The sequence below is a fragment of the Syngnathus scovelli genome, chromosome 6 (assembly GCF_024217435.2).
Source record: "Syngnathus scovelli strain Florida chromosome 6, RoL_Ssco_1.2, whole genome shotgun sequence".
Lineage (NCBI taxonomy): Eukaryota > Metazoa > Chordata > Actinopteri > Syngnathiformes > Syngnathidae > Syngnathus > Syngnathus scovelli.
In genome coordinates, this window is record NC_090852.1 from 16950001 (window position 1) to 16977624 (window position 27624).

Genomic DNA, 27624 nt, shown 5'->3' on the forward strand with positions numbered 1-27624 from the left:
GAGTGAGTGAGTGAGTGAGTGTGTGGTGTGAGTGAGTGTGTGGTGTGAGTGAGTGTGTGGTGTGAGTGAGTGAGAGAGTGAGTGTGTGGTGTGAGTGAGTGAGTGAGTGAGTGAGTGAGTGAGTGAGTGGGTGAGTGAGTGAGTGAGTGAGTGGGTGAGTGGGTGTGAGTGAGTGAGTGAGTGAGTGAGTGAGTGAGTGAGTGAGTGAGTGAGTGAGTGAGTGAGTGAGTGAGTGAGTGAGTGAGTGAGTGTGAGTGAGTGAGTGAGTGAGTGAGTGAGTGAGTGAGTGAGTGAGTGAGTGAGTGAGTGAGTGAGTGAGTGGGTTGAGTGAGTGAGTGAGTGAGTCCGTTTTTTTTTTTTTAAACTACCATGTATGGTAGTTTTTTTTTTTTTTTTAAACTACCATGTATGGTAGTTTTTTTTTTTTTTCAAAAAAAATTGTAATGCTTTTTTTTTAAACTACCATGTATGGTAGTTTGGTTTTTTTTTTCAAAAAAAACTACCATGTATGGTAGTTTTTTTTTTTTTTTTTCAAAAAAATTGTAACGCTTTTTTTTTTTTTTAAACTACCATGTACGGTAGTTTTTTTTTTAAACTACCATGTATGGTAGTTTGTTTTTTTTTTTCAAAAAAAAACTACCATGTATGGTAGTTTTTTTTTTTTTTTTTCAAAAAAAATTGTAACGCTTTTTTTTTTTTAAACTACCATGTACGGTAGTTTTTTTTTTTAAACTACCATGTATGGTAGTTTGTTTTTTTTTTCAAAAAAAAACTACCATGTATGGTAGTTTGTTTTTTTTTCCAAAAAAACTACCATGTATGGTAGTTTTTTTTTTTTTCAAAAAAAATTGTAACGCTATTTTTTTTTAAACTACCATTTATGGTAGTTTTTAAAAAAAAAAAAAATAAAACTACCATACATGGTAGTTTAAAAAAAAAAAGCGTTACAATTTTTTTTCAAAAAAAACTACCATGTATGGTAGTTTTTTTTTTTTTTTTTTAAAAAACTACCATACATGGTAGTTTAAAAAAAAAAACTACCATAAATGGTAGTTTAAAAAAAAATAGCGTTACAATTTTTTTTGAAAAAAAAAAAAAAAACTACCATACATGGTAGTTTTTTGGGAAAAAAAAAAAAAAACGACCATACATGGTAGTTTTTTTTTGAAAAAAAAAACAAACTACCATACATGGTAGTTTAAAAAAAAAAACTACCGTACATGGTAGTTTAAAAAAAAAAAAGCGTTACAATTTAAAAAAAAAAAAAAAAAAAAAAAACTACCATACATGGTAGTTTTTTTGGGAAAAAAAAAACAAACTACCATACATGGTAGTTTAAAAAAAAAAACTACCATACATGGTAGTTTAAAAAAAAAAAAAAAAAAGCGTTACAATTTTTTTTGAAAAAAAAAAAAAAAAACTACCATACATGGTAGTTTTTTAAAAAAAAAACAAACTACCAAACATGGTAGTTTAAAAAAAAAAGCGTTACAATTTTTTTTGAAAAAAAAAAAACTACCATACATGGTAGTTTAAAAAAAAAAAAAAAACTACCATACATGGTAGTTTAAAAAAAAAAACGGACTCACTCACTCACTCACTCACTCACTCACTCACTCACTCACCCAACCCACTCACTCACTCACTCACTCACTCACTCACTCACTCACTCACTCACTCACTCATTCACTCACTCACACCACACTCACTCACGCACTCACTCACTCACTCACTCACTCACTCACTCACTCACTCACTCACTCACTCACTCACTCACTCACACCCACTCACTCACTCACACTCACTCACTCACTCACTCACTCACTCACTCACTCACTCACTCACTCACTCACTCCCACCCACTCACTCACTCACTCACTCACTCACTCACTCACTCACTCACTCACTCACTCACTCACTCACTCACTCACTCTCACTCACTCACTCTCACTCACCCCACCCACCCCACCCACCCTACTCACTCACTCACTCACTCACTCACTCACTCACTCACTCACTCACTCACTCACACACCACACACTCACCCACTCACTCACTCTCACCACTCACTCACTCACTCACTCACTCACTCACTCACTCACTCACTCACACCACTCACTCACACACACCTCACTCACTCACTCACTCACTCACTCACTCACTCACTCACTCACTCACTCTCACCACACACTCACTCACTCACTCACTCACTCACTCACTCACTCACTCACTCACTCACACCACACACTCACTCACTCACACCACACACTCACTCATTCACTCACTCACACCACACTCACACCACTCACTCACTCACTCACTCACTCACTCACACCACACTCACAACTCACTCACTCACTCACTCACTCACTCACTCACTCACTCACTCACTCACTCACTCACTCACTCACACCACACTCACTCACTCACTCACTCACTCACTCACTCACTCACTCACTCACTCACTCACTCACTCACACCACACTCACAACTCACTCACTCACTCACTCACTCACTCACTCACTCACTCACACCACACTCACTCACTCACTCACTCACTCACTCACTCACTCACTCACTCACTCACTCACTCACTCACTCACACCACACTCTCACACACACTCACTCACTCACTCACTCACTCACACCACACTCACTCACACCACACTCACTCACACCACACTCACTCACTCACTCACTCACTCACTCACTCACTCACTCACTCACTCACTCACTCACTCACTCACACCACGCTCACACCACACTCACTCACTCACTCACTCACTCACTCACACCACACTCACTCACTCACTCACTCACACCACACTCACTCACAACTCACTCACTCACTCACTCACTCACTCACACCACACTCACACCACACTCACTCACTCACAACTCACAACTCACTCACTCACTCACTCACTCACTCACTCACTCACTCACTCACTCACTCACTCACTCACTCACACTCACTCACTCACTCACTCACTCACTCACTCACTCACTCACTCACACCACACACACACACTCACTCCCTCACTCACTCACTCACTCACTCACACTCGCTCGCTCGCTCGCTCACTCACTCACTCACTCACTCACTCACTCACTCACTCACTCACTCACTCACTCACTCACTCACTCACACTCACTCACTCACTCACTCACTCACTCACACCCACTCACCCTCACTCACTCACTCACTCACACCCACTCACCCACTCACTCACTCACTCACACTCACTCACTCACTCACTCACCCACTCACTCACTCACTCACACCCACTCACTCACTCTCACTCACTCACTCACTCTCACTCACCCCACCCACCCCACCCACCCCACCCACCCTACTCACTCACTCACTCACTCACTCACTCACTCACTCACTCACTCACTCACTCACTCACTCTCACCCACTCACTCACTCACTCACTCACTCACTCACTCACTCACTCACTCACTCACACCACACACACACACACTCACTCACTCACTCACTCACTCACTCACACCACACTCACTCACACCACACACTCACTCACTCACACCACACACTCACTCACTCACTCACTCACTCACTCACTCACTCACTCACTCACTCACTCACTCACTCACTCACACCACACTCACTCACTCACTCACTCACTCACTCACTCACTCACTCTCACCACACACTCACTCACTCACTCACTCACTCACACCACACACTCACTCACTCACACCACACACTCACTCATTCACTCACTCACACCTCACTCACTCACTCACTCACTCACTCACTCACTCACTCACTCACTCACACCACACTCACAACTCACTCACTCACTCACTCACACCACACTCACTCACTCACTCACTCACTCACTCACTCACTCACTCACTCACTCACTCACTCACTCACTCACTCACTCACTCACTCACTCACTCACTCACTCACACCACACTCTCACACACACACACTCACTCACTCACTCACACCACACTCACTCACACCTCACTCACTCACTCACACCACACTCACTCACACCACACTCACTCACTCACTCACTCACTCACTCACACCACACTCACTCACAACTCACTCACTCACTCACTCACTCACTCACTCACTCACTCACTCACTCACTCACACCACACTCACTCACTCACACCACACCACACTCACTCACTCACTCACTCACACCACACCACACTCACTCACTCACTCACTCACAAGTCACTCACTCACTCACTCACTCACTCACACCTCACTCACTCACTCACTCACTCACTCACTCACTCACTCACTCACACCACACACTCACTCACACCACACACTCACTCACTCACTCACTCACTCACTCACTCACTCACTCACTCACTCACTCACTCACTCACTCACACCACACTCTCACACACCACACACACACACTCACTCACTCACACACACCACACACTCACTCACTCACACTCACTCGCTCGCTCACTCACTCACTCACTCACTCACTCACTCACACACCCACTCACTCACTCTCACTCACTCACTCACCCCACCCACCCTACTCACTCACTCACTCACTCACTCACCACACTCACTCACACACCTCACTCACTCACTCACTCACACCTCACTCACTCACTCACTCACTCACTCACTCACTCACCACACACTCACTCACTCACTCACACCACACAATCACTCACTCACACCACACACTCACTCACTCACTCACTCACTCACTCACTCACTCACTCACTCACTCACTCACTCACACCTCACTCACTCACTCACTCACTCACTCACTCACTCACTCACTCACTCACTCACTCACTCACACACACCACACACTCACTCACTCACTCACTCACTCTCACTCACTCACTCACCCCCTCCCTCCCTCACCCACCCACCCACCCACCCTCCCTCACTCACTCCCTCACTCACCCTCACTCACTCACTCACCCACTCACTCACTCACACCCACTCACTCACACCCACTCACTCACTCACTCACTCACTCACCCACTTACTCACCCACTCACTCACCCACCCACTCACTCACTCACTCACCCACCCACCCACTCACTCACTCACTCACTCCCTCACCCACTCACTCACCCACTCACTCACCCACCCACCCAACCCACTCACTCACTCACTCACTCACCCACCCACCCACCCAACCCACTCACTCACTCACCCACCCACTCACTCACCCACTCACACACACACTCACTCACTCACTCACTCACTCACTCACTCACTCACTCACTCACTCACTCACTCACTCACTCACTCACTCACTCACTCACTCACCCTCACAGATCCGTTCTGTTCGCGACTCGTTCGTGAACCCGAAGTTACGTCATTTTCTTCTTCGTTTTGTTTTACGGCGAGGTGGCACCAGCTTCAATGCGCATTATCGATACTTACTGGTTGAAGTCATATGAACTGAAAAAAGAACGAATCACTTTAGGAAGTGATTCGTTCACTCTCGTTCACTGAAAAGATTCGTTCTTTTGAACTCACGAGCCAACACTATCATACACACGGGTCCGCCATCTTGAGGGCACCTTAGCGTTAGCTTAGCATGTGTTTTGTGTGGTTATCAGGTGGGCCTGAAGTCAGTGATCGAGCAGTTCCCCGATAAGTTGGACTTCCAACTGGAGGACGGCGGTAACGTGCTGAGCAACGGACACAAGCAACTGATGTGTCTGGCTCGCTCCATCCTCAGCAAGGCTCGCATCCTGCTGCTGGACGAACCCTCGTCCTACCTCGACCCCATGTGAGTTGCCATTCACAAACTTGTCAGGGAATGGTCTATCTGGGGGGAAAAAAATACACATAATGGGGTCACTAAAAGTATTAACTTTTACAACAAAAAATCATTTGTTGCCTTTCATTGTGTTCAGAACGCTGCAGGTGCTTCGCAAGACGCTAAAGCAGTCGTTCTCAGACTGCACGGTCATCCTCTCCGAGCACCGAGTTGAACCTCTGCTCGAGTGTCAGTCCTTCCTGGTGAGAAACAGCGCCCTCGCGTGGCACAACAAAATAATCTAGCTCTTCTTGGAAAAATATTTTTGACAGTTATACCTTCAAGGAAAATGACATCTTCTTTTGGCTCTCTATGGTTAAGATAAGCAGTACATTTAAAAAAAAAAAAAAAAAGTTGTTTTGGAGAATCAGAAGTCATTTGAGGTACATTTTGAAGTACATTTTCGTGTGTTGGTAGATGATATCGGGCAGCTCGATCAAGACGTACGAGAACCTCCACAAGCTGCTGAATGAGACGAGCCAGCTCAAGCAAGCCATGAGCCCGTCGGACCGTCTGCGACTGGGTCCCTCGCTGCACCGGCTCAACTCCACCAAGAGGACGGCACCGCCCAGCACCAACATCGCCTCGCTGCCTGAGGAGGCCGAGGACGATACGCTCGACACACGACTCTAGCGGGCCCAGTAGACAGGATGTATCATCCAACGGGGGGGAAAAATATTAGCATGAGTTTGAAGCACTTTAGAGACACGCTGAGGTACTCGCTCAAACTAAATGAACAAGAGCACAAGTTGCCAGTAATTCATTCCAAGTCGCAATAATTCCTTTTTTAGTTTTTTTTTTTTTTTTTTGTCATAGTCAGGTACCTGGATGCGCAACTGGGATAAAGCTTTTCTTTGTTCTTTCATAGGAAAAGAAACAAGTGTTATTTGTAGAAATGTCATTGCTCCAGCAAATATATTTACAATAAAATATTTTGACTTTTGTTGTTGTATTTCAATTTTTCCCAATTTTTTTTTTCCTCAATTTTTTTTTAATAAAAACATGTTTGTTTTCCCTTTCTCAAAGAACATTTATCAAATTTGTATCGTGAAAATTTTCAGTCCGTGGCAATTTTTTAATATTTTAATATTTTTTGTGCTTGAAAGACAACTTTTTTTAAAAACCGCAAACAGCCATTGTACACCTTTGACTAACGTCTCTCCTGTACATATGTATACATACATGTATATAATTATATATTTCTCCATAGATTTATAAACATCAAAGAAATATTGGTTGAGAATAAACGCATACACAGTGATTGATGAGAAAAGAAAGCTTGTAGTAGTAGTAGTAGTAATAGTAGTATGGCTTACAGTACACGTCTAGTACTCACTTTCAAACTTTACAAACACTTTTCTTTAAAGTTTACTGTATAAACGTCATTGTGACGACGCGCTAACGCTAAAACTCTTATATACACAAAAAACCCTGATTCATGTCCAAGCCACAGAGCAAACACAAAAAGACTCAAAAGGAAAAAAAAACAAAAAAACAGCCGATGACGCAGAGCGACCGACAACCCAATAATTGCTTCTAGAACAAAAGTGTGGTCCCCAAAGTACACACAACAAAGTGTGACAAGTACAAACAGTTCAAACGTGGTCTGCTAGGAGGGAGGGAGGGAGGGAGGGGAGCGTGTGCACACCGTCATATACAGTAATACTGATACACCACTTACTGTAGATATCGTCAGATACACATTTGAAGAACCTACTCTCTTGCTTTTATTAAATACCAATCTATGAGATTTTTGTTTCTCGTGACTAAAAACATTTTCAAACGTGTTCATTTAAGCCTGGTACACACATAGGGTTTTTTGAGAATGTTCTAAATATTTTTTTTTTTTTGGGTTGTTATGTTAAGATATTTCTAAGAACAATTATTTCTCATATTTTCTTGCAAATCACTACCTAGTGTAATTAATTATTTTCAGAAAATAACAGCTGAACGGGCAGTATAATTTTGTCGTTTAAATAAAGTCTTGCCTTTTTGAAAATATCAGACGTTTTAGTGTTGCATGCAAAATAATTTGTTGAAGATAAAAGTAGCTCATTTCCCAGACGTCATGTTAATGTGTGTACCAGGCTACCATGAGATATTTCCTAATATATATAATTATATATTTTTCTTATATACTATATTTATAATAATTTCTTAATATTTTTGACATTTATTCATATTTGTTTTCATGTTACTCTTAAGGTTTTTAAAGTATGACACTAACATTTCCCCTATGGTGGAACTACTTGTGATTGTTTTCTTCATATATTAATTTGTGTGATTGGCCCTTCTGTTGAAGGGTGAGGCTGTGTGTGTGTGTGTTCATTTGTGATTGTGTTGTTGTAGGAGTCAGATGTGCTCCTGTGATGATTTCTTGACATTGCTGCTACCGTTTGCTTTGCTGCTGCTGTTGTTGTTATTGCCCGCGGCGATGCGAGGCGACTGCTGCTGCCCCCTGCTGGGCACGGGCAGATGGGATTTGATTCGAGGGCTCGAGCGGCATTGACTGCTCTGGACAACCGCATGCGTGAGCAGCGACTGCGGGAGACAGCAAACACTTAAAATTTGGCTCATATAATTGGTTTTCATCACAAAACATAAAAAACAAACAAATGTAACAGGTGGCGTTTTCTCATGCAGCCCACTTGGACCTCAAACTCACGCCATTCGGTCATTGATTGGCTTAAATGGTCTGACAGTTTGGCGCCACCTGTTGCCTCTGGCCGGTCAGCGTGTTCTCACCGACTGAGCTGACTGGTTTTGGGCTACTTTCTGCTCTGGTGTAGAGGGCGGAGCTCCGGCGGGGGCAAACAGGAGGGTATCATCCTCTTTGGATGCCCACGTCTGGAAATAAAAAAAAAAAATAACGCCTTTCTCAATAATCTCTCTCTTTTTCTCTGTATGTGAATGATGTCTTAAATCTCAAATGTAATGCAGCGCGTACCTGTCTGATGTCCGGTTCTGATTTACTGGAGCACAACGACTGCAGTTCTTGGATCAGGTCAGTCTCATCGTCCGAGAACAAAGACAAACCGGACGCCTCCCTGATCAAAACACACACGCATGTACACGTCTATCTGTCGTCGACCTCCCGCGGTAATCAATAATACTGAAATTGTAGATGCTGTAATATTTAAATTGAACATACCTGTGGATTTTGCCATTTGTGGGGCAGCTAACATCAGTGGAGGATACCGAGCCTGAAAACATAACCAAGATTTTAATAATGCCTTCCTACATACTGATAAAAGGCAGAATTACTAATTATTCATATCAAAAATATCTTCATACAACATGGCTGACTGTCGACATCACGTTGCTTGAATCATCCACGAAAGCCTTAGCACAACATGATTGACGGCTGACATTAACTTTACCGTGTCTAAAGGAGCCGCCGGCCCAGCCGGAGGCGGGGCTTGCTCTCTTCCGAGGGCTGGTATTGGATCGTCGCAGCTTGTCTCGACACTTCCTGGCGCCGCCACTTCCTTTCAAGGAGTTGATGGCGGTCAGAGGGATGGCTCCGCCCCTGAATGCAACCTCTGAAGAGAGAGATTTGTTTTTAATTTTGTAATGGACAAATAATGATCCTAAAAAAATTAATCAGTTTTGACCGTGGCGAGGGAGGGGGCATCCCCGCAGGACGGCCTTGTTGACCAGGATGCTGAGGGCGGCCTTCAGCACCGCCTGCTGGCCGTCGCTCAGAACGATGTTGCTGGGCAACGAAGAGGGGGATGAGGAGGATCGCCTGGCCGTTAACCGGGAGATGATCGCCGTCTCTACGCGAGGAACCACCACCGAGCTCCACAGCCTAGACAACCACCTGAACGCATCGCGACAATCGTTAGTATTGTGCACGTGTGTGTTTATGTACCACGGACGTACCTGACAATGGCGTGCGCGTCGTTGGTGTGGACGGGGCAGGCCAGGAAGTGTCTGGGTCCCATCAAAGCCTCATGGGTTCCTAGATGTGCCAAGCAGGCATTGAGCTGTTGCCAGACTTGAGCCACCCACAGCACGGCCTTCTCCATGACACCGTCACTGGACCACACCACACTTCCTGTCTGGAGGGGGACACACAGGAGACCACTTGACGGACGAGAAAGGGGACAACTACTTTCGTTGGTGACATCATCGGCAAGTGTGCAATGTGGATGAGATGGAGACTCCAGAATTGTCTGACCTGGTGCAGCAGCTTCCTGCGCAGGCGTCTGGCCAGCAGGCCGTGCAGAGGCTCCTGGTCCCAGCGCAGGCGCAGCCAGCGGAAGTGCTGCTGCAGGCGGAGCTCTGAGCCTTGGAGGCGGGGCTTTGACAGGGACCCAATCAGGAAGCTGTGCTGGCAGAAGTGATGTGGACCTAAAGAGGAAATGATTGTTTCTTGTCACGCTCATCAGTCTCTTAAATGAAAAGAATTCTATTACAGCATTTTTTTACTTGTCCAGTCCAGTGCCACACAATAATGCCACGTATCACGCACACTCACCAGCATTAAGCACCAAGGGGACACTGGACGTCCTGTTGTCCAAGCTGTGGCACAGATCTCCGAGCAGAGCCGGCAGGGATGCCGCCTTCTCCAGACCCTGCAGCAGCAGCACCAAGCAGACGCCGTGATCGCGCGCCGACGCCGGCAGCAGGAAGCCTGCGCGGGGGAGGAAGGCGAGGGTGAAGAGGAGGTGACGCGTCATCTCATGACCATGATGGCCATGATGAAGATCTCACCGCGGGAGACGAGGATGTCCAGCAGTTGCTCCTTAGTCAGACTTGGCTGCACCTCTACCTTTACTACCTCACACGCCTGACCACCCGCCTCCTGCTTAGACTGACATGAGGGAGGGAAGAGAGGGGGGGGGGTTGTCATGGAAACGCAAGACAATCTCACACATGCGTCTGGAGAACTGCAACCAGCAAAACATTGTACAAATAGTATAATATTGTAAGACTGTGTTTTACAATCTAATAATTCATATAGCAATAATCAGCTAGGCCCTGGGTCGGTTATCAAAAAAAAAAAAGCCCTGACTCATAAACTCCAACCCTATAACATCGATCTCACATTTCAGTGTCATCATCGTCACACCTTGATGCAGCGAGCCAGCAGAGCGGCGATGTAATCCTGACAGCTGTCCTCCAGGCCGTGAAAGATGACACTGCCGTATTGCTCCGCCTGTCACATCAAACACACGTTTTAGGTTACAAATCTTGACTCGTCAACATCACATGCATGTCATGAAAAGGGAACATTATTTTCAAAGTTCATAATGTCTTTGTTGCCCAGTGTAATGGACTAAAAAAAACTCTAATCTGTACAAACATGACAGGCAGGGGGTGCTAGAGTTGCCATAAAGACCGCTGCCACATCAAAGACCAACGACCCCTGCAGCACTTTTCGCGCCTACGCTTCTTCTGTCAGCATTTTATTGTGTTTGTGTGTGTGTGCGGGGGTGTGTGCATTTACCAAGCGAACGTAGTTGAGCAGCACAGGCAGTGGAAAGAGAGACTCCAGAGCCAACTCATCAAGACACGACTCAGAAAGACCTGATCCAAAAAAATATATCATGAACATACACACAGACACAATTTTACGAGCGGTCGGTGAGCTGCAGGTTTCCTAGATGGCGCTGTGGGGAATTTGAATTTTAATGCTTTTTCGTACCTTTCAGTCGGACGGTGATGACCTGGCTAAGAGGTTTTCGCACGAGATCCCAAGGTGAGACAGAAAGTTCCTGATCAGGCCTCCACTCACTTCCTCCTGGAACCACACAGACCCACATATACATTGATGTCAGGAGGAAGAGATGTCAAATTAGCCAGGCGCCTTTGACTACTCACCAATTAGGACAGAGGTGATGCTGGCGGGTGTGAGGCCCAGCGGGGGGCGCTGTGCGTCCTCGCCACACAGCATATGCAAATGTGTGGTGAGGGCGTGGCCAATGGAGGCACTCAGCTGAGACCAGCGCATGGAGCGCTCCACTGACAGTCTGCACAGCACTGACTGAAGCTCACCCGCCTGTTCCTCAACATCATCATCATCATCCATGGAAGTAGGTGAACACTGGAGAAGCACCAGGACGCGGTACTGATCTGCAACATGGGGGAGTGACACTTAAAAAATAATAATTAAAAAATAAAAATAAAATTAAAACTCACTGAGATTTTCAAGGAGATCTTTGCAGTCATCTGTGGCAACGTCATGGATGGTGCGACTACATTTATCTTTCCTCTCGATGTCCTGCTCACGGTGGCTACACAGAACCTCCAGACACTCCTACACACACATGTGCAATATTAACATCAACAGCCTTTGCGTGAGAACTGATTTGATTTATCCCACCTTTAGGCCGAGAGCGGCCGCCATGTGAGCAGCCGTCCATCCGTCCGCGTTGGCGTGGTTCAGCAGGGCAGCGGGCAGAGCAGCGGCTCCATCGGGTCGGGGGCTCGCAGCGGGGTCTCCGGGGTGACAGAGGAGCAGACGCAGCGTGTCCACGTGACCTGATCGCACCGCCGCGTGCAGACACGTGCAGCCGTCCTGCAGAGCACCACGGCACATCAACTAATCAATGATTTGCATTTTTTTTGTTTTCTTCGTCATTATTAGTATACCACAATGGCTGGGTAGCATCTGTCATGAGAACCTTAAAAAAAAGTTGAAAATATACCGTGGCCATTCGGGAGCGATCTGCGCCGGCGCTCAGCAGGATGTGGACACAGTGTTTCCTGCCCGCCCCGCTGGCCAGGAAGAGGGCGGTCTGGCCACCGTCGGCGGTCGCGTCCACAGCGGCGCCCGCAGCCAGCAGAGCCTCCACACAGCTGGCGGGGGGGAGGAAAAATAAACAGTAGAAGGTGTAACCGTGATTATATCTGTCAATCATTTTTTTGTCTGTACTCACCTACTGTGGCCGTGGGAGGCAGCAAAGTGCAAAGGTGTAAATCGGTTTTGGTCGGACACATCAGCGGGTGAGCCGGAAGACAGCAGCAGCTTCACGCACTCTGTGCAAAACGCACAAAAAAACGGTAAATTCTAATCAATAATAGAGAGGAAGACCTGCACAAATCCAAATGGAGTGGTTACCCACCTGTGTGTCCGTGGTCAGCAGCAGCAAACAAGGCAGCAGTCAAGTTGTGGAGGTCTTGTGGTGGGTGGCGGGTAGGCTGGTTGTCCGTGGCAGTGGTGAGGTGGGCGTGGTCGGGCGTGATCGGGTGGGCGTGGTGAAGCAGCATTGACAATAAAGTGACATTTCCCTGGGAAGCAGCTTGGAGGAGGAGCAGCGGCCGCCCGCCGTCCAGGGCAGCGGGCCCACAGCTGCCGAGAGGGGAGACTACGGAGGGACACCAGCCTGCCGGGAGCACCAGAGAGGGAGGGGGCGGAGGGAGCAGGGACGGAACAGGTTAAACCAGGAGAGGGTTGACAATCACACTAGAAGTGCTGGAGAGGAGGAAGAAGAACAGGCGGAGGAGGAGGGGAACGACATGCCTGAGTACATAAACACACATATAAGAGCAGCCATCATCAATTGAAACACAAAAAGACTTCACAGAAATATGGGAACTGTGTTTTACCTGAGAAATGCAAAAACCCAGAAGACCAGTGAAGGAGATAAGAAGTTAGGGCGCATGCTAAGTACAGGTTGGAAAAGGCAAAGGGCAGATGAGGCGAGAGCAGCCACTGGCATCAGCTTCAGGGAGGAAAGAGGTGACTGACCATCAGGAATATTTCAAGTTAAATGCAAGCCTCAGTGCGTCCCTCTCGTACTTTTGTCTCACAAGCAAAAAAGCTGAGCTAACCTGTGGGACATAGAGCGGCGCTAGAGGACGTAGGAGAATTAAAAATGCAGCCTCCTATTGGACTGCGCTCTCACTGTGCTATGCTATAATATGATGTAAACGATTGGGCTATGCTAGCCGAAGCTAGGCTATACGTTGGGCTAGGCGCCGCAAAGAGAGCTGGAAGAGAGGCAGAGGCGAAAACTGGAAAAAGACGAAATATGGGAAGAGGAAGGGGTCCCCTTTACCTGATGCTGTTGCCAGGGGGCTGTCTGCGGGGGCACGGGGACTACAGTTGGATGGAGCACTAATGGAGAGGGAGGAGGGAAGGGGGTTGATGGAGGGGATGGAAGGGGTGACGACGACAGGGGGGCTTTCTGCAAACTGGTCGGGCCCCGGGGAGCGACGGAGGGGCTGTGCACCCACCTGAGAGGCCGTCAGGGCTGGTACCAGGTCCAGGGTGGGTTTGGGCGGCAGCTGGGGTGTAGCTGATTTGAGCCCCACCCCATGAGAGCGTCCGCTGTCCCCCACTACTTTCATGGGCGGATGAGGGGGCGAAGGGGTCTGGGAGAGCCCGGGTTTTTTGGGAGGGATGGGAGGAGGGTTTCCCCGGTCGATTCTGGCCACGGTGGGGGACTTAAGGCCAATGGGGTGGCTGAGACGGCTGGGGAAGGGCCCTCCTTCCGAGGCCGAGTGCGGCAGGCTGGGTCGCAGCCCCCCTGCTGGAGGGCTGGTGAAGCGCGACAGGACCTGGGTGACCGTGTGGCGCGCTTGTTGCTTGGCAGCAAAGTTGTCCCGGTTGTTGGGGGAAGGGTCCCGGGCCGGGGGACTCTGGGAGGCCGTGCCATTTTGGTCCTGTTCCTGGAACTTGTAGCGGGCCGCCTGGACGCGGGGGCTGACCCCAGTGGGTAGGCCGTGGGGGGGAGCTTGGGCCTCAGAGCCGTTCTCGCTCTGCGCCGGGCCTGCCGAGCCACTGTGGACGATTCCCCGAGCGGTGCTTTTTGGCAGGCTGAGAGCGGCGTAAGGGCCCGTGGTTGGTTTGGCGGCTATGGTAAGGGGAGTCTTCTTGGGACCCTCCACCTCAGGGAGGGGCTGGTCCGTTTGGCAGGAAGCTGTTTGAGAGCTGATGAGATCCGTGGCCACGGAAACTGAAGCTTTAGGCGGCGAGCAGGCGGGGGCGGCAGGTTGGGCCCCGTCCTTGGCACCCCCGCGTTCAGTTCTGAGCTGCTCCACCTGCTGCCGTAGGTTCTGGCTCTCTGCCTCCTCGCGGCCCAGCCTGGCCCGCAGCTGCTCACGCTCAGTGTCCAACTCAGACAGCTGCTTCTCCATCTTGGCTTCCATCTGCTGGCCGCGCTGCCGCTCGGCGCTCAGCTCCTCTCGCAGGCGCCCGGAGGCCAGGCCCTCCTCATCCAGTCGGGCCTGGAGCTCGTCGAAGCGCTGCGACTCCTCCACCACGCGTGTGGCCAGTTGCTTGCACTCGCGCACCAGCATCATGACGATGTGCTTGTTCTTCTCGCGCTCGTCCTTCAGCTGCGCCGTCAGCTTGCGATGTTCCTGCTCCAGGCTCTGCAGCTGTAGCTTCTCCATCTCCAGCTGCCGCAGGAAAACCACAAACAGCATCTTTACAAAATCTTTACAAACTTGATGACTAACTAATCAGCTAAATGACTCAATTGTGCCGTCAGCTCGGTTGTGTAACACTAGTCGTTGTGGGTCAGACCTCTGATCACTGCAATGACCCGTTCTGCTATAATTGGAAGGCCGGCGCTATTGTTAGCCGGACGGCAGCTCGTGGGCCGAGGGTGAAGGGGCTTAAGCGGGGCTCCACCCCGCTAACGAGGCTCCCCAATAAAAGATCCTTCCGTTGTGAAGAGGTCATAACAAACCAACTGTTGCCACCAGCTGCTAATTGGCAGGAGATTGCACTCTCAGCAGACCTCCGCCAAGGCTCTAGAAAATCCCACACACGTGCGGCTGCTGACTGCTACTGTATGACATCATAGACGGCGTGTCGGCCGGCCATTGAATTTTGACTGAGATAAATGTTAACATGGTGGTGGTGTGGGGGGCGACATCACCTTGCCTGTCTTGAGCTCAAGGATAATTCATCAGCGAGCCCGCGGTAGCAGGATGACGAGAGCGGAAAAGGGGAGTGCGGATAAAGATAGCGCCGAGCGTGCGACTGAAATTCCCTCTACCCAGCAACGCAAAGATCCCAGTGAGGCTCTTCTCCTCGTGAAGCTGTTGCCCGCATGTGCCACCGATCCGCTTTCACGCCAGCAGCTGCTTTGCAATCATCAAAATATTGTCTTCGTTTTAGCTAAGTGCATCATTCAAGCCTTTGTTGTAGGATAAAGTAAGATCAATCTTTTCAGGAACATCCAAAGTTTTTGTACTGTGTGAACATGGACATTGTTTACAACCAGCCGGGTTTGTGGTTTTGATTTTTTTTTTTAAACTGGCTGCTAAGATTGTGAACGCAACTGTAATTTAAAGCACATGCAGAATGCATAGGCACATTCACAAACACGGCTCTCTATATATTTAAGCGGTTCCTCCCTTCTCGTGTGGTTGACTTAAACCTTCCAGATGTCTCTCCACTGCTTCATATCTGTAATTTTCGAGAGGTTCAAGGAAAGGGCACACTGTATTTATTCGTCTATCCACGCTTTTGAAATGCTACAATCCCATTTTGCTTTTATCTAAACAATTTCACCGCAGCATACCTCATGGCGGGAGGGACGGGGGTGCACAAAATCCCAAAGAGACCCCAGGAAAAGCTTATGTAGTCATAAACACACTTAGTCAAGCGGTGAAAATAGAAATGACGCACCAGAAGAATGGGTAGTTAAACAATAATGTACGCACACACACACACACACACACTTTAGGCCCATTCCAGTCCAAATTTGTGTAAAGATTGATTGCTTCAAGATTTGAAGTTGGTGACATAGTTGCTAGGTGACAAAGTCAATTCGACCCGGAGCTGCCTTACCCTCTTCTGGCGGCTCTCGGCAGCGGCCAACTGCGCAGACATGCGCTCCTGCATCTTCCTACAGTGCGCCATGACGGCCTCCAGGACGGACATGGGGTTGGAGCCCAGCGGCCGCCGCTCCTTGTCGCCTCGCGGGACGCTGCGGTCAAAGTCCCGCTGCAGCGCCAGGAAGGGGTCGGTGAGGCTGTAGCGGCTGTAGCGTTCTTGCAGGAACACTTCTTTCCTTTGAGCCTACCAGAGAGAAGACAAAAATAAACGTAAGCAACTTCATTGATCACTAAAAGTCAACTATGTTCACTGTTTTTTATATTGTGTACATTTTTTAATTAAATATGCTGCATAAATGATCTGTCGGTCAGCTTCTAGACGGCCACTTTGTCTGGGATGCGAGAGTGAGTCGAGGGGGGGGCAACTGACCACGCCCGCCCTTCAGACCTTGAGCGATGTTACGACGAGCACGTCGATATATCGACTGTGTGTGTGCGCGAGCTGCACAGGCTCATTTCGCTGTAGCTGACCTTCAAGCACAAGAACAACACGCATTTGTCAGTCGTGCCCTTTAAAGTGTTTATCTTTCACGAGCAAAATGATGATTACAGTGTGTTCGAAGCGAGTAAACTAAACAGTGGAATCTTCCTTTGACGCTTGTGCCACCTGTACAAGTCAGGAAAAGGAGCAGAGTAACGGGAAACTAGATTGAAGTCTGAAAAAGAACAAATGAGAGACACGGACAGAAGCCTAAAAAGGAAGCACCGGGTGTAAGGCATTTGGAAAGAAGCCAGAAAAAGAAGCATAAAGTAAGAGGGAAGCAAACAAAGGCCTAGTAAGGAAGCACGGAAAAGTGGACAGACATCTGAAGAAGTACAGAGAAATAGAAGCTTGAAAGAGTTACAAGCAGAAGGAAATTTAGAAATGATATTCCGAGACCAGCGTACAAACGCCCTGACAATGTAAACGCAAAGTAGTTAGCATTAGCAATAGCATGTCTCAGGGAGACATGAGAGTTTCATATTGAATAATTATTGGCTAACATAGCTAACATCAGTCAACAGTTGGCTAATTACCATTAGCAGGATGGCTAACTTAACTAAACATCATTTTCTGTGTCAGCAGAAAAGCTAGCACAGCTTACATGATCTGTCTACTTTATAAAAAAAATCAACAGCAACATTCATGGCAATGTTGCAAAAATTGTGCATGCTAGCGCTAATTCGTCTTGTGTTACTCTATGAATGCTAATCACAAGCTAGCTATCCCAACCATCTGCTGGACTTCGGCTAGCGTCAAGACCGCAAAGCTTTGCACCCAAGTGTACGTTTACATACACGAGCATGACTTGCAGCTATGTGTGTGTGTGTGTGTGTGTGTGTGTGTGTGCGTCGTCAGCAGCTCCTTGCTATCTATTTTTATCTGTTTAATGGCACCATAAAACCCATGCAGGCCCCCCTGCTAACCCCCTTTCCTGCTTCATTAAACTGTGTTTTCCCTATGGGCAAAACAACAAAAATCCCCCCCAACATCTGATACTGACACTTGTAATTGTGTGTGTGTGTGTGTGTGTGTGTGTGTGTAGGCCTGTAACAACTCAAAGTTACTGTAAGATGCGACTCATCTCAATTTTCCGAGCCCCGTGGTCTGCGCTACCATTAGCGGTAGCCAGCGTTCTGCTCACTCCAGAAAATGTGCCCTGACAGGATGTTAGATCAAGCTTGCAGAAGGAATTAATTCAATTTGCTCTTGAGCAACAGAAAATGGATTTAGCGACGTTGTTGTGATTGTGTCATCCCTTTTCACTTGGCTAGTTTAACATGAGAACACGCACACAAACACATGGATCGACATGTATCATGGTCGCCACTGTGTTGGCGAGATGCGGGAAGGCCTAGCAACAAGCTAACAGGGATCATTTTAAATATATAATATCGGCTACAATATCACAGTGCTCAGCACACACAATAAAGCCAGACACATGGACACACTCAAACACACTGATTTATTTTTCCAGTATGTGCATTTAATTTCCTGATTAGAGAAGGTCAATTTGTTCGAGTGGTCATAAAAGTTCAAATCGTAAATTATCTTGTATCCAAATAGCGCTTCCAACTGTTGCGTCCAATAAAAACGACAACGTGGTGAGGCTCCATTTCAAGCTGCGGTCATGTTTGATTGGACCACGTTGTCCCTTCCAAGGATCAAAAAGCCTTCCGCCGTCCAAAACAATGTTGGCAGTTAGCGGCGACCGTTGGCAGGGCGAGAAACCACCGCGGCGCCAATCAGAGACTCGTTAGCACAACAGCGGGATGGAAGCAGGAGGTGCCTCTAATGCCAACGCTTACTGTGTGTACATTTGATGCTGAGCCGAAGCGATGGCAGTGAGCTAGCTGCTTGATAGCGTTCATCAAACACAACTTGTGATGTAGAAACCTTAATTGACTCAGCTCAGAATTCATTTGACTTCATCTCAAATTGCGAGTGAGGTGAGATGCTGGGAAGATGTTCTTGACCGCCAACTAGCGGCGGGGTATCGGAAGCTAGCTTGTCCGCCTCTGTTGCTCGGGAAACTGGTCGTCGAGACAAAAGACGTTCTGTGAGGGAGCCCGAGAACGCCGTGTATTTCGCCCACGTCTGCCGACCCGAGGAAGAAAAAATTTGGGCTGCCCCCAGGCGGGAGGAAGCGGATAAAAACGGAGGAGCTGCTTCAGCTAAACCCAATTGTCGACGCTACGCTGTGATTGCTCGACAGGCGGTCGTGAAGGCGGGGGATGGATCCGGAACTGACAAGAGATTAAAAAAAAAAAAAAAAGAGGATTTTGTTCTGCTTTGAGAGACTGATTATCTGGTGTGCATCTTTGGGAAGCCTTGGTCAGCTTTAATTTTGAAGTTGGCCCTTGTAATAGATAATAGGAACAATCACCTAGCTGCGTCCATTTTGCGGGCACTCTGTGAACGAGCCTCGTGATGAATCCTGCTAACGAGGTGACAGAAGTGGAACAAAGTTAGATCAAGGGCTACTAAGGCCTAGAGGGAAGTCCATGTGGCTTGGAGCGTGCCACGGGGCTTCCCTTCGGACGTGATGGCCCACATCCAGGAGGATTTTGTCATCTTCTGCCATTTCCTGTCTTGATCTAATGCTGAGCATCCACACTCGTTAGCCTCCGCTCACACATGGGACGACCCCCCCCCCCCCTATCCCGGAGGCGGCTGCACTTGTCGGGCAGGTGGCACGAACATCTGCTTGAGCATTTGGCCACAAAACATCTGCTTGGCTAAAACATATTTTTCCGTTTTTTACGAGCAACAGAAGTGGATAGAACATGAAAACATCAATCTAAACAAAGCAGGGCTATCAGACGGAAACAAAATGGTGAATCTTCCACACGTGACTTCATCGACTAGCATTGACCTCACGCTTTCAAGGCGACAACATCGAGTCGTGACTGAGGCAGGGTTTGACATTTAAATGGAAGCCCCCCACCACCACCATTCCATGCTCACGGACGTTCTTTACGTTCTACACGCCTCTAAGGTAGCTCATGTACAGCGCATGATATTTCACGTAAGAATCTCAAATATGGCCGACACTCATCGACGGTTGTGTTCTTGTTGCAACGACTCCGAGTGAACTCCCACGCTCGCTCGTCTGTGATGCCACAACTACACAAAAAGCGCGGCGGATGAAAGCCTCTCATCTTCTCTCCTTTGATGCCGGCCAGAAAAGATGAACATCATATTGGAAAATAAATGTTTGATTTTCTCCTCCATCCTCCTCATTTTCATTTCTTTGGCAGCGGTAACCTGAAGTGGACCTCTCGCAGCTGCTGCCTTCATTCACACGCACAGTCGCACACTGTCCGGTGTGGGAAAGTGTTAATTGATGCACGACAGAAGAAGACGTTCTCTCCCGATTCACGCTCGAATGCATCCTGGGCGTCGGGTTCAATTCCCAATCGATGTTACGGAAGTTGACGAAAAGAAGGAGCGAAACGTTGGCCTCAATAAGAGAGGAAGAGAGCGAGCGTTGCAATTGGAGAAGATTAGACGTTGGCTATGACCTACTTCCGCTCAGCTCTTTACCAATCCTTCTTCTTCATCGCCGACCCGGTTTTGCGTGCCGAGGACACGCAACAACGCGCACAAGCACACGAACGAAGGCTTAAAATGACGCTTCACGTCAGGATTTTTGCGACCTGTCACTCATAAGAGATCAAGCAATATATCTATTTATGTAACTTATTTATTTATTTATTGTACTGCGGGAACTAAGATAAACTTAATTGGTTTTGCGAGCCCGTTTGTAAGATGAACCATTCGGAAAATTAGACACTTAATGAATGAAAATAAAATGGAAAAATAAAAATTGTGACATCTTCAATAGTACCGACAAAGACGAAATATTGCCAGGTCAATCTGAGACCCTGAAAAAGATATCCCTTGTCTAAAAGCATATTTTTTGCTGTGAAAAGATTTTGGAATGCATCATGCATGCATCCATACGAGCACTCAGACACGCTTCTTCCCCCTCGTGGGAGCGAGGAGACGCCTTCAGCTGACAGCACTTGGAGAGGCCGAGAGAGAGAGAGAGACAGAGAAAGAAAAAAAAAAGCTAGGCTCTCAGGAGGCTTCCGGGAATGGAAGCGGAGTGGGTGAGGGGGGGCAAAGATTGACACTCTGGCTCTTTTCAGCCTCATTCTGGAGCGGAATGTCGGTGGGTGGCGGTGAAACACGAGGATGGGAGCCTGCGGAGGGTCCAGGTAGAGAGGACTGGTTGCTAGGCAGCCCACCAATAAGAGCATGCCGTGTCATTGGGTGCGTGCGTGTTTGCAGCGAGCAAAAGTTAGCATGTCGATGCTAAATATTTGATGCCAATTATCATGGAAGAAAGGCACGATCGTTGAATAATTGAATTCCCAGCGTTGCTGAGAAGTCAAAATTGTAAAATAACATTAATCCTTCCGGAAAACAGGGCAAACATATTTAATCAGATTTTTTTTTTGTTGTAATTTATGAGTTTCATTTATTTATACGCCACTTGCCCATTCTTGGCGGCAACCCTTTTGCTCTGACTTGCTAATTATATCAGACAACGTGTAATTATTTTTCATTTTATTTAGATTTATGCTTTGTGATATTAAAAATTCTTAACTTGAATTTCAAGCTTGTTTGAAAAAGAAAAAAAAGTCATAAGGTATGAACAAATGAGAAATCAACGAGCATTCTGGACCTCGGATCTTACTAGTCTTAGAACTTCCCCAACATTTGGTCCATTGCAAACAAATGTAAACAAAGTATTATTAAATTAGAAGCTAAGTATTAGCATTAGCAGACTGATGTTGTAATATGCGGGTCAAAGGCTCGCTAATCAGTTAAAACCTGAGCATGAGTGAAGGTTTCCACGGCAACAGACTCCATCAGAGCCACACTCTCGGGTTTAATAGCTAGCGTAACACGCAATGACACAATTACACACAACGATTGATGTGGGGGCAGAGAGGACAAAAAAAAAAAAGAAGATAAAGGGAGAGAAGTGGCAGCGTGCTGAGGGCAAACGGCGGAGAAGCCCAGCAACAGGACGTGCCTTAAATAGCGAGATGCTGGCCGCTAACGTCACGCCGCCCGGCCGCCCGCTCGAGGCATGTGTTATGTTACGTTGCGTTGCATCGTGCCAAGCATGTATGGGCCGGCCGCTGACAGCGGCTTAGTCATGTGGTGGATCACGTGACCTCGCGGGGCCCGACGTTCCGAGAATTCAGACCTCCCGTCACGGTTGACCTCAACTCTACTCGCGAAGCTTTCATAGCAACACTCTATTCTTACTTATTCCTAAACTGTGCTACGTGGACAAGTCATCGTGTTTCACTGCTACGATCGCACAAACACATGCACACGCACTCAAAAACTAAAAAAAATTTCCCACAATCAAGTCACGCTTCAAATTTGGTAGAAATGAGCCAAAATGGAGCGGAATTTTCAAAACACTTCAGGGGGTATGGATTTTTTAGATCAAACCAAAATGGCAATTTTTTTGCAGTTTTCCATGGCTACCAAATTTCAAGTTGATGATTGATCAAAACTAAATTTGGGGGAAATCCAGAGATTGATCCAGACTGAATGGAAGACTTCCTTGTCCCACACTCGACAAGACCTTAGCCAACATCTTGTTCTCCCAAAGGGCAACTTGGTCACACTATGTATTAGCCTTAAAGCCAGTGAAGTTCCTTTAACCTTCTGCAAATAAGAAACTTCATTGTATTTGATTTTTTTTTTTGTGGTTGAACACGAGATGTTCACCTAAGCCAAAACATTGAGCATAGTAACCGCATTTCATATTCAACAAAACAGCACATGTGTTCTTTTTGGAAAATAGCAAACGTTCTGTTCTTTTCACACATGGAGACTGTTTTTGTGGGTCGACTCAAAATGGATATGCCCACCAAATTTAACACCACAAAGGGGAACAAGGGTCTATCTACTGCTCCTGGTGACTTTGCAGCTATCATGGCCAGTGTCCACGTTTTTAATTTCCTCTTTAACATTCCTTTTGAAATGACAACTCAAATGTCACAACCTTGAGTTTGGCTGAGAAACGCAAATAAGTCAGTTGAGTGACCAAGTTCCTTCAAATGAGTCAACGTTTGCCGGAGCACCGTTTAGCATCATTTGCAGATTTAATTTTTTTTTGGCTCTACCTGCCGATTCCTAAAAATAACTACGCAGAGAATTCCATAGAGACGCACGGTCGCCTTTTTGACGAGCTTGCGCTAATCATGTGACAGCGTCACCATTGTTGTTGGGCTAATCAGCTTACAAGCTCCTTTCTTTTTGCTTGGACGAAACCCGATACGGCGGATCAGCGGGGCTTTAGCCACATGCTAATTAATCTGCAGCTCCGAAGCGGCTTAATAACGCCACGGAGCCTAGCGACGAGTGATGGATCAGTGCTAGTGCGTCCTCGCGGGAACCCGCGTACAAGTTCATCTGACAGCTGGCGTCTTCTCGGAGATGTTCCACGTGGGATCATCTTCCAGGTGCCGTGGTGAGACTCGTAACACTTATGGAGTCTACGTTGCCTGCCTCGAATGACACCGGTCTAGCCCAGAACAAACAGGATCATTGCGCAACTCACTGAAACCTAGCGGGACGGAATGCAGATTGCAACCAAGATTTAAACATTAGACAAAATCAATGATTAATTAACTTTGGCTTAAAGGGGACATACGATGGTAGAAGGCACCAGGGAGGTCTTTTGGATAATAAAAACTATTAAAGTCACATTTAAAGATAAGTTTTTGTGGGGTACTACATCTAAAAATGCTGTTCAAATTTTGTTTTGCATGTCTCAGGGCACCTCATGAGAAGACGTTTGGTTTTATTTCCCAAGTGTTATACTTTCACTTTTCGTTTCCGAGTGACGTAATGTCAAGTTAGAAGCGACTGACCCGAACACTGAAAAAAATCAGTCTGCAGTTTTTGTTGTCACGTGGAATATGCATGGCCTATAAACCAGCGAGTTCAATCGACTTAACTTTATGGTATTATAAAAGTCCAGGCTGCTATCAACGAAACTATAGACGGGAAGTTGCACATCATATCAAATCAAGGCCACACTCAAACAATTGTATTACATTGGTCACCAAGGCAGAAGCAACCAGAGAAGTCTCATAAAAAAGGAAAAAAAGCTCCAATAGTTGAGATAAATGCAAATACCTGCAGGAAGTAAAAACATGCAGTTCCTATCTCGGCTAGGAAAAACAACAAAATACCCAAAAGACACCAACAAGAAATCAGCAACAGCCAGATATGAAAACCAACGGTGGTTTGAAATAAAAACTTCACCTAGCACAGCTAAACTTGGCTAAGCTAAAAAGCGCAAGGCAAGTGAGTGGACTGCCAATTTTCAAATGGAGCACGACTCACCCTGAGGGCCTCGATGACCAGATCGCGGGCCTCCAGCTCGCCCTCCATGATGCTCAGCAGGGTCAACAGCTCCGGCTTGCTCAGGTTATCCATGTTGAAGTTGCATTTCTGAAACACCAAAAACACCAGTCAGGCTTTTCGGCGGAAACCGCTTCGAAAATCAAATAGCGTGTAGCCAAAACACGTAGATGCATTGACACAACTCCAATGCGCCCCTCCTGGCATCATACCGCTCTAATTAAACGCAACCGTCCAATTAGGCGAGCTATCTCGTCCTACCTCACAGCGATTAGAGCCTAATTATGTTTAGCTAGGTCATTAAGCAGCTCCTAGCAGCTAGCGGGTCAGGATGATTGTAATCGGGCTTGACCACACCACTTGTTGCCACGATTAAAAGCTTTTTTTCCGCTTCACTTATGAAAGGCAAACAGTTTAGGTGTCCTTTCTGACAGGTGGGTCGGCGGGAAGTCCGACCTGTGGTGAAATTTCAAAGCGAGCTGTTTACTCAGTTTGAGAAGAATGCGATGCGCGTTGGATGGTGTCAAAAGGCCCCCCGCAAACAAGAAACTTCCCCCCTGCCTTAAGCCAGCGACAGCGAGTGTGAGCAAAGAGCAAAGTGCTTTATTTAACCAAGGTATGGCAGCGGCGGGGGGGGGTTCATTTAGGGTAGTGGGAGGGCACGGAGAAGGAAGCGAGCGAGCCGAGGAGGCTCGGCTACCATGTGCACCTGTTTCGCCTTGCCGCCAAGCGAAAGTGTCTTGGAGAGAGCTCCGCGAAGGGGGGAAGGCAAGACGGAGGGTGATACGGTACTCCCAGCTATGCCCGCTGAGTCACTGAAATTAAGACCAATTTAGAAAGGTGTCTGGTGAACACAACCCACCTCCCCCCCTAACAGCACCTCCTCCGCAGCTCTTCACCTCATACTGCCACTCAAACCCACGCGTGCACTTTCACTCACTGCTTGCATGTAAAAGCTGCCACGGAAATAACCGGAATGCTAAAAAGACCCAGACAAACATGGCGACCAATGGCGTGTGCAGACTGATGACAAAGTTAGCTTCTCTACAACAAATTGGTGCATCAGGGGCTTAACGGCAAAGCCAGGGCTAGGTTAATTTATTTAAAAATAAAATCTAAATCGATAAAATTACTTAAAAAACAGTGGGTAGAGATGCCACAAGATGGCAGCAAAGCACTGACAATGGAGATGATCATAAAGCATCAACACCATGCAATTTGCAGGTACACATGCTCATGTTGCATAAGCATTGTATTCAGTAGGGAAAAAAATAAACCCAATTAGCCTAACAATAACAAGATTCCACCAGATGGCGCCAAAGTAATTTCGTTATTACTACCCGAGCACAAAAAAAGTGGGGGATTTTCAGCAAAACAGAATAGCTTCCAAAATACGAATGCCGAAATGTAAATATGAGGCGTTCACAATCGTCCCTGACACAACAGACGCAATGAGTTTTTTCCGTTTTTTTAACCGTCTCGCTGTTCAGAGTGTTAACCGCTAAAAGCACCCGACTGTCCAAGGCCAGGCAGAAGCGTAGATAAACCCACAAAGTCACGTCAGCTGCATGAGTTTGGAGTTCAGGTGTTTTTTAGGTTGGCAAACCGCCACGAAATCTTTCTTGAAGCCGACCCCCCCAAAAAATCTTAGGGCTTTGGTTTGGGAATAGTTGAAATCAGAAGGATGGATGATACAACATGAAGCTGTTGGTAATGAAAATAAAATTGTCAAGAAAGCAAATACTCAAGTAGAGAACAGAGAGCTGCAAAATCTACTTAAGTACAAACTCAAACTATCTTTGTAGTTGATTACTTGCCACAACTGCAAGTAGGTGTGTGTCAACAAATGAAGCCAGAGCATCTGGTCACAGCAAAGTGAAGAAATAGCACCTCCTCAGGGTCCAAGAGCTTCCCAGGGAACCTGAGAAGGTTCCGCTTGGTTCCACCTGAGCATCATGAGCAACTAACCTGTCAAGCCGTCCGTAGCTTAGACAAAAAATGTGCAAATGTCGTCGTTGCTTACAATGTGAAGCCATTTCGTGTCACTTCTCCATCACAGGACGAAGGTTCGGAAAAGCCTCGAGGCGAACAATAGAATTCTCCATCACGAATGGAAGCCAAGCTGAGGGAAAGCTCGTCATTTTGTCATGGTGGGTTACGATGTGTGAGGGGGAGGTGGTGTTTTTCACGGGGGGGGGGGGGGGGGGGGGAGGTATCTGGTTCGGTTCTGATCTGGGCCGAACCGACACGGACGATTGTTGTCCTCCGGACATTGTCGCGAGAAGCCCGGCGGCCACTCACCGCTGATTCATGTGCGACATTTCTCGCCCTGGCTCTGACTAAAACCCCCGCCAGGTGATTTCCACGAAGCTCCCCCTCGGTGTCTTACCGTGTCGACGCTTCCCAGCACGGCGGCGGTCAAGGCTTGCTGTACCGGGGGAGGAGGCTGCTCTCCGCTGGTTCCTTCCGACGCCATCTTCGTACTGTGGCGGTGCGCTGACTGTCGGAGAGCGGGAGCGGGCTCATCCGCCGCCGCTCGTTAACTAGTTCGCTGCTGGACCAGAGTCATCCGCACGCCCAGGGCGACATGAGTCCGGGAAGGAGGGAGATAAAGCACAAGGTGGAGAAGAAGACGAAGAGGGCCACGAGAGGGGTCGAGGGCGACAGCCGTAAAGAGGAGCCAGCAGACCAATGAGTCGATGGAGGGAGTGGGGGGCTGATGGGAAGGAGGGAGGCGGGTAATAGAGGGGGGCGGGCCCGGAGAAGCTAGCCAGGCAGGCGGACAAATCCAGATGTAAAAGGAGGCGCGTGCTTCTAATGACTGACAACAACATTTGTGGGACAGAAAGCTTCTCGAAAACATCATCATCATTCTGTCATCTCTATAATTCTGTGTCGCATAGTTCAATATGGCCTAGCATTGCATAACATAGGAGTATAGTACAGTGATCCCTCGCTACTTCGCGTTTCGTTTATCGCGGGTTCACTACATCGCGGATTTTTTTTTTTTCCAAATTGAAAAAACATTTAAAAGTCAAAATAATACTTCTAAATTGAGGAAACGTGTCTAAAGTTTAGGACAATGTAGTATTGCTCCAAAGTCCGCTTTCGCAGCACGATCGCGAATTAGCTTCT

The 27624-nt window shown here is 47.4% G+C and overlaps 2 protein-coding genes across 2 annotated transcripts in view; one reads left to right on the top strand and one right to left on the bottom strand.

Annotated features, from left to right (window-relative positions):
* cftr (CF transmembrane conductance regulator) overlaps positions 1 to 6744 on the top strand; it is a 22095-nt gene extending 15351 nt beyond the window's left edge. The window contains exons 25-27 of the mRNA XM_049723531.2: positions 5599 to 5771; positions 5899 to 6004; positions 6219 to 6744. Coding sequence (XP_049579488.1) covers positions 5599 to 5771; positions 5899 to 6004; positions 6219 to 6434 — 495 coding nt within the window. The 3' untranslated portion in view covers positions 6435 to 6744. The remainder of the gene's footprint in view (positions 1 to 5598; positions 5772 to 5898; positions 6005 to 6218) is intronic.
* A 125-nt stretch (positions 6745 to 6869) lies between these two features.
* Positions 6870 to 27468, bottom strand: cttnbp2 (cortactin binding protein 2). Its single transcript, XM_049723530.2, has 23 exons — positions 26879 to 27468; positions 24472 to 24579; positions 16558 to 16788; positions 13811 to 15155; positions 12875 to 13135; positions 12689 to 12788; positions 12458 to 12608; positions 12133 to 12327; positions 11949 to 12066; positions 11631 to 11882; positions 11455 to 11550; positions 11257 to 11336; positions 10879 to 10965; positions 10521 to 10620; positions 10285 to 10440; positions 9985 to 10157; positions 9687 to 9865; positions 9416 to 9624; positions 9182 to 9343; positions 8953 to 9004; positions 8749 to 8848; positions 8547 to 8648; positions 6870 to 8342 (listed from the first exon to the last, which is right to left on the bottom strand). Exons 1-23 carry the CDS (start codon positions 26963 to 26965, stop codon positions 8154 to 8156), a joined length of 4533 nt encoding a protein of 1510 aa, XP_049579487.1. The 5' UTR covers positions 26966 to 27468; the 3' UTR covers positions 6870 to 8153.
* Positions 27469 to 27624: the final 156 nt, after the last annotated feature.

Bases quoted from the DNA above. Each gene is read 5' to 3' on its own strand.
- cttnbp2 (XM_049723530.2), bottom strand. From the start codon at position 26,965: ATGGCGTCGGAAGGAACCAGCGGAGAGCAGCCTCCTCCCCCGGTACAG. The intron at 12,328-12,457 runs GTATATTTTCAA...GGTGCTCTGCAG, and splicing joins ATCGCTCCCGAATGGCCACG to GACGGCTGCACGTGTCTGCA. The intron at 10,966-11,256 runs GTAAATGCACAC...TTGATGTGACAG, and splicing joins TGCTCAACTACGTTCGCTTG to GCGGAGCAATACGGCAGTGT.